Source organism: Macrobrachium rosenbergii, chromosome 21, assembly GCF_040412425.1.
Source record: "Macrobrachium rosenbergii isolate ZJJX-2024 chromosome 21, ASM4041242v1, whole genome shotgun sequence".
Classification (NCBI taxonomy): domain Eukaryota; kingdom Metazoa; phylum Arthropoda; class Malacostraca; order Decapoda; family Palaemonidae; genus Macrobrachium; species Macrobrachium rosenbergii.
The window spans coordinates 20,028,144-20,035,643 of record NC_089761.1 but is presented as its reverse complement, the minus strand read 5'-3'; the positions used below and the strand labels follow the sequence as shown (position 1 = coordinate 20,035,643).

Here is a 7,500-nt window from a genome sequence, read left to right as displayed (position 1 = left end):
TATATATATATATATATATATATATATATATATATATATATATATATACCATACATATAAATATATATCTACATCTATCTGTCTATCTATATACTGTATATACTTTTTTGCATGCATGCATACATACATAATGAGTTTACATGCATTTCACACACTTATGGAAGATCATTTTCTAAGGATCATCAAAGTCACCATAATGATTATTTGTATTTCGCGTCTTGTCAAACCCAAAAGATAAACTACCAAATATATCAAAGAAAATTAAAATGACTAAACAAAGATAAAGAAACTTTAAACGGTTAACGACTTTGCGTAAAGATTTTATGAACTCTCCACTTCCTTTCTCAAGAGATTGTAAATTCCTTTGCAACGGAAAAGAATATTTCTTTTAACCATCAATAATAATATCAATATCAATAATTATTCAGGCGATTTCGATGATCCTTAGAAAATGATCCTACAAAGGGCGTGTTTGAAATGTATATAAAAATCATTAGTGGCATCATATTTAAGTATATACATATACATATATATACATATATATACACATATGTACATACATATATATATATATATATATATATATATATATATATATATATATATATATATATATATATATATATATATATAATAATCATTAAGCTAAATGGTTAATATCAATTCACGTTATGAGTATCCCAGAAGGAATTTTCATAAAAATGGATCATTACTGATAAAAATTTCATATATATATATATATATATATATATATATATATATATATATATATATATATGCGTTGTTGTTTGGTTTGAGCTGGAGATACAGCGTGGGCTCTTGCTCATAAAATGCTCTTGGGGCTTTTATACCCTACATCAGGTACCATCCTCATTTCGTCGTTATTTTGCTAGTCACACGTGAAAAGTAGATCTGTAGTTCGTAAATTGAGAGTTCGAGTTTGAACCTCAGAGATGTGTTACCTATCAAATATAAATATTGAATATTTTTTCTCAACTGCGACACTACAAGGATGCCTAATACATCTTGGTAATCAAGCTTCTTCTAAGTACTTATGATTCAGAGACCTAGAATTTATCGAGGAAACACACCTGCCACGGTGGACCCGTTCCCGTCCTCTTTATATAATGATGACTAAACAAATCAAATCACAACGATGCAATTAAATGAAGGTAAAATGCCATAGATTTTACCATTTCACTCAAGATAATAAAAAACCAGAGAAAGGAAGGCTCAAGCGCCCATTCGTCCTTCGAATGCTGTAATCTTGTAAAGAAAATATTTGTGTTCCTCAGGATACGTATTTTTTAAACATTCATTCTTTGCTATTTCACCACTTGTGGCATCCAGCCAACCCCTCCCGACCGCCTATCTGTCACCCGAAGCTTTATTTAAAAAAAAAAGAAAAAAGAATTCTATTTCAGGGATCCCTTTCACTTGACTTTCATGGTCACCATTCTCGCAATGACATAAAGCAATCGTCGCTCGCCACCATCATCTTCCTTTCTCGACTCCTCTGCCAACATTCTACATTTTCTTTTCTTTTTTCCTCCACATCATTCTTTCGCACCTCTGCGAAGGTCATGTTCGGTATACTCACGCGGCCTCAGCGTAAACAACTTCGCTGACATGTCCGCTGTTGTTCCCTATCTCTTTCAGTTTCGTCTCTTATAATAAGGCGGACTGCGACGGTAACGGCCCTGGCACTGCGACGAAGATTTCTTAGACTGATGAGATCTGAAAATGCTATTCAGCCATTCATCATCTTCCTCATTCTTTATGAGAGAATTTGGACCCAAAATCCTCCAATTTGACAGTTGAGTTACTGCGACCTTCCCCGATTTTCTCCTTTTTTTCTGGTTACAATTTGTTTGGAGAGAGCGAATGTGATTAGATGAGAAAAGAAATAAAACGCCGACATCATTCATGCAGATAAAGGTAATAGCCTAGATAAAAATTATTTCCTTTGCACCGAGCGTTGGTACTGGTTCCAAACGGAGACTTTTCCACATATACTTTCATCGAGTATCTGAAAACTTGAAGCTTCCTGTCGATTTATCGCCGAAAGCGAATTATGTTTTTCGATTACAGGTTTCTAAAATTGCTTCGAGCCATTACTATTGACCGATCGTGACTCAGAGATGAAATATGTTAAGAATTTCTTGGCACTGTGTTCAAGTGGTCAAGGAAAATGATCACTCTTTTGGCAAATATATGTAATTGGCATGATTAAAACTCCGTTCCTGTATAACCTTTTACATAAATATGCGATTTCACCATTTTTTTCATGCTGTTTCTAGAATTTGTCATTGCCAATAAATAGTTTTTGTCAGGATTGCTGAATCGTTACACTTAGTCCTTGATTTTTCTTTTATCCCCTAAATGTCACTAACTTTATTTTGTTTCCTCTGATTTCATTAATAAAACCATCAATAAACAATGAATATATTATGGAATTTGTGATTCCAGCCAATTTTTTTGAATTTATTTGATTGTCCTTCAAACTATTTATCATGGTCATTACTCTTTCCCCTTTAGCTTAATGGCTACCAAAGATTTAATCTGATCTATCAAAGATAAATCTTTGGTAGTCATTAATCAGTTAACCGATTATTAGAATGGTTCTGGCGTCACTTGGTAGTCTAACGTAAATGACAGGAAAGTGAAATGCTTAACATACGACCACCTTCCAAACAGTTTATCACTGATATTTCTCTTTTCTCCCCAGATCATCGAAACGGCCCACTTTTCCTTCGTCTGCGGCAACCAGACCATCTTCGACCAGGAGACGCTAACCTGCAACCACCCCGCCTTCGCCTTCCCCTGTGACCAAGCGCCCACTTTGTATGACCTCAAAAACGCCGAGTTCGGACGCCTCAACGAGAATTTCTGAGATAATCGTCAGATTTAATGGGCTAATAGGTTATTTTTTCCAGGATTTTTTTCTCTTTCTTTTCTTATGGTTCGATTTGGTTAATCAGTGGTTTGGCAAAACAGGTCAGGATGAAGTGATGTCTACAATTGAGGTTTTGGTTCAGAATCAATGAAAATACATTCCGCACGATGAAGCTGAACTTTGTTGCTTTCAAATGAAGCCAAAAATAAACGTTGCATAGTTCAAACGTAAGTATTATAGAACGTCTTCCATATGTCCTACAAATTTAAAAATCCTCATATGGAAGCTTTCAGCTCAAGTTCATAGTTCGCCCTGCCCAAAATATCAGATTTGGTTAATGGCCAAAGAACAAGCGTTTCGAGCAGACTTAAGAAAGCAAATGTATCTACCCCGATTTTTTCTCTTCTACTCTAATCTTTTACCATCCCTCCTATACTTTTCTACACAAGTGTCCCACCGCTAACCAAGTCAGGTAGCTTACTTGAGAAAACAAAACATACACCACACACAATTCTCTTCTTTCTCTTCCCTTCAAGGCAAAAAATAAACTCTTGAATTCCATAGCTTAAACCAAACCTCTTGGTCTCATTCACTCTCCAAAGAAACAAACAATTTTCAACATTTGAAATGATTCAGCTTCACGAAATGAAATGTTTCAAAGCTTTCAGTTACTTGTTGTAAAACGGCTGTGAAGGTTTCGTCGGTCCAGAAATCGTTAAAAACAAAATAATTACTTTTTATTCTCTCTTTCAAATAATCCCATATGCATTAGCAGTCCTTTAAAATCGATTTTCTCATCCCTTCTGTCACTTCCCAAAAGCGACATTGCCAGTAAACTACCCAGTCCTCGATTCACAGTAACTGATTATTTATAAATTTATAGTTTCTCAATTCTTCGCCACCAACAGATGTTCACATTTACTTATTAAAAATTTGTCTAAGCATCAGTCGACCCGTTTTCATTATATCAGAAACGAAACGTCTACATTCTTCCATTTGAAGGCATTTTACTGTCTTTCTCGAGCAGGTCGTAGGAATTAACTACATCTCCTATGTTTCCATCACAATAAATTAACGTCCCTTTAATGACATCCCTGAAGTCATTGAGTTTATGTTTTCTCCGAATTCCTCTTTTATTCCTTGAATACCAGTTTGGATTCCAGTACATCTGCACTTGTTTTAAAAATCATACTGCTATGTTTAGCAATTTTCTGTGTTTCCATGTATTTAATTGTACCTCTTCCCATTCCAGTGTATATAAATATACTTTGTCTTAAGAATTCTCTTTAACTACTCAATTATTACATCAGTTTCTTTAAATTATGAAGTACATGTGTTCCAAAGTATTTATTTCAGTCCTTTATACCGATATTTTACATGTGCGAGCGAGTCCATTTTACATGTGAATTATATGCGCGAATCACCTTCAAATTCAATTAAAACAGCTTGCACTGTTAGATTGGTCTTCCATTATTATTTACCTGCTTTTTTTTTGGTCTTTTTTAATCATTCGGTACCTCACTTCATATTTATTAATTTCCCATATTTTGGCAACATTTTTCTAATATATTTTCATGTTTTTTGCATGATACTCCCATCAAACTCTGAATTCTGACCTACTCTGCTACACATTTACGACGTAAAGTATTATACTTGTCTGTTAATTTGTACATTTCTATCAAGAATGTATGGTTACTGGTTTCCAAAGCACTTAAACGAAAGACACCTTTCTGTGCGCATCATACTGGTCGATATCTACGCACACCTTTTTTATTATTCAGCCTTATATATCACAGAACTTCAGTGAATTCGATGCAATTCCCCTTAATGTATTCCCTTCATTCCCTAATACATTGTTTTTAGCTTGCCCGTGGGTTGACGTCATTCTACTTAATGCTTCCGTAATAGGCGACTCTTTAACGTCTTTGCTTGCTCTTCTTAGCTCGCATTATATAAGCTACTGCATTCTTCAAGTTCTATTCTAATTACTATTCAATTCCTATTTTATTCAACGTACAGAAATATATGCGTGTTTATTATCTGCGGCAATAAATAGAAAATAAAATATCAGGGAAAAACCTTCAAAAACTGTATGAAAACCAAGCGGAATAGTCTGGCGGAAACCAGATATGATAAAAAACATCATAAATAAACGCGAAATTTTTCATCAAATCCAAACTACTGCTCAGGATATCTCTATGCAAAGAAAAACAAATAAAAGAAAATAAGGAATTCCTACCCAGGAAAAATATCTGAGGTATAACAAACACTGAGAAGGAAGAAAGTCTGAAAAAAGAAGCCACAACCTTTCCCAGTTTTACGACACTTCGCGCCATTTACGACTGCTCGCAATTGCTCTTGGTAATCGCAGGTCTCTACTCCACCCACAACCATCCAGATGAACAATTTTGGGAGGGAAAAAAGAAAGAAAGAAAGAAAAAATAATTATGAAACTTACTCGCCGTCGCGTCTACTGACACGACCTTATTTACGTCCAAAATATTTTCAAAATATAACGTCTAAATGGCTCGTCGATGTGGTTTATGCAAAGCCTCATTGACATTGAAGGTTTATGAAACGGATTCTGTGATTGTAAAGTTTCTGAGAGGATAATCTTATTTCATTCTAATTTAGGTATTGTCTTCACTTCTGGTCTAACCTGTTATGTGACCTTCGTTTTACACACACACACACACACTAATAATATTAATGCACACAAGTATGTGTGTGTATATATCACATATATATATATATACATATATATATAGTATATATATATATATATATATATATATATATATATATATATATATATATATATATACATAATATATATATATATATATATATATATATATATATATATATATATATATATATACATTTAGGATATATATATAGATATATATATATATATATATATATATATGTCTTATGTGTATATTTACATAATTCAAAATCGCATAAATAATTGACCACTACTAACTATTTTGCTTGTCAAAATCTGCCACTTCTCCTCATTTCATCCCAAAGAAATATTATATTGTAAAATTCGTATGGCAGTCAATTCCGAATTCAACAAGCCTTCTCTTTCTCAGCAAAACCGAAACGCACGTCTTAAATTTCCACGGCCTTCGAAAAATGTTCCACGCAACAAACACCATTTATAAATGAAAACCTGAAACGTTATTTTCTCTATGCGTTCCAAAACGACATTTAGAAACGGCTCATCACGCTTATGAACCAGAGACGCGTTCAATGATGCGTTCATTTTTCAACTTTCTAAGGATTCTCGGCGATTTGCTACGGCAGTTTATCTTGAAATGTATTGTATTGAAACGACAGATGTCTATATCCCTCTTCATTTTCGTTTTCATGTCTGGTATACAAGGTTTATCGTCTATTATTCGTAATTTACCACACACACACACAGAGAGAGAGAGAGAGAGAGAGAGAGAGAGAGAGAGAGAGAGAGAGAGAGAGAAACTTATCTCATATAACGTTAGTAACTTATGATTCCTATGTTCTGTGAGTTTTATTTTCCTGTATTCTCGGATAAGACAGGATTAGGCATACTTGCTATTTCTAATAATGGAGACAGATTTCTCTAGATATTCTTTCTTCTTCCTATGCTGAACGGTGAATGGTAACATACAAAATCTCATTAAAACTAAGGTCATTTCCAAAATCCTCTCAGTTAACTGGTGTAGGCGTAGATTTTTGTTTTGTACTTTTTTTAATCATACAGAACGACTCCTCCAAACAATAATTCTCCCGCTCTTCTTCACTCCACACAGTTTGGAGTGTCCAAGAAAGTACCGTAGTTTTTTTTTTTTTTTTTTTGTTCCTAAGGATCATTACTGTATGCTTTTATTCAATGCAGTACTGTATAAATGTTGCTTACTGTCGACAGGGGGCTTCGGTTTATGTGTTAGAAGTAAGTTGCAAGTTGTGACGTCGATATATATATTATTTTGTGCTTTTTTGTCTGCTAGTCGCTAAGAGTCAAACCAGGATACGATGAGTATTATAACATGTTAAGAAACCGAAGGAGAATATCACAGGATGTATAAAGGAATGTGTGTAAAAACCCCATTTGTTATTCGTATGTGATGTACTTTTTAACAACTGTGTAAGGGAAAAGGGTGAATGATTTATATAGCTTCCTGTATTCTCCTATATGCTGTACATAAGATGTATTTTGTTCTTGCAAAGAATAAAATTTTTCTCATTGTTTTGAGAAAGGAAAATTGTTTTTAGTTTAATCCTCCTTTGTAGTGGAAATGTTTACAAACCAAGTCAGTACCTTTAGTTGAACTTGAAAAGAAAATTATATTCATCCAAATGTCCTTTTACCAATGACCATGAGAATTACTTTCTATTTCATCATTGCTGTGTTTAATGATTCTCTCAGGAAATGAGAAAATTTGATGATAAGAAAACAGGGAGTTTTGTCATCGAAATTAGTCGAATATAATACGACAAACGTATAATGTACCGCATAATTCGATTTCTATAATAAACCAATGAAGCTAGGTTACTTTTTCAAACTAATAATCTGAAAGGCGTGGGATACTAAATTTCAATTTTTCATAAATCATTAA

The 7,500-nt window shown here is 33.7% G+C and overlaps 1 protein-coding gene across 1 annotated transcript in view; it reads left to right on the top strand.

Moving 5' to 3' along the window:
* LOC136849568 (U-scoloptoxin(01)-Cw1a-like) overlaps positions 1 to 2,953 on the top strand; it is a 16,322-nt gene extending 13,369 nt beyond the window's left edge. Inside the window, exon 2 of the mRNA XM_067122900.1 lies at positions 2,729 to 2,953. Coding sequence (XP_066979001.1) covers positions 2,729 to 2,893 — 165 coding nt within the window. The 3' untranslated portion in view covers positions 2,894 to 2,953. The remainder of the gene's footprint in view (positions 1 to 2,728) is intronic.
* Positions 2,954 to 7,500: the final 4,547 nt, after the last annotated feature.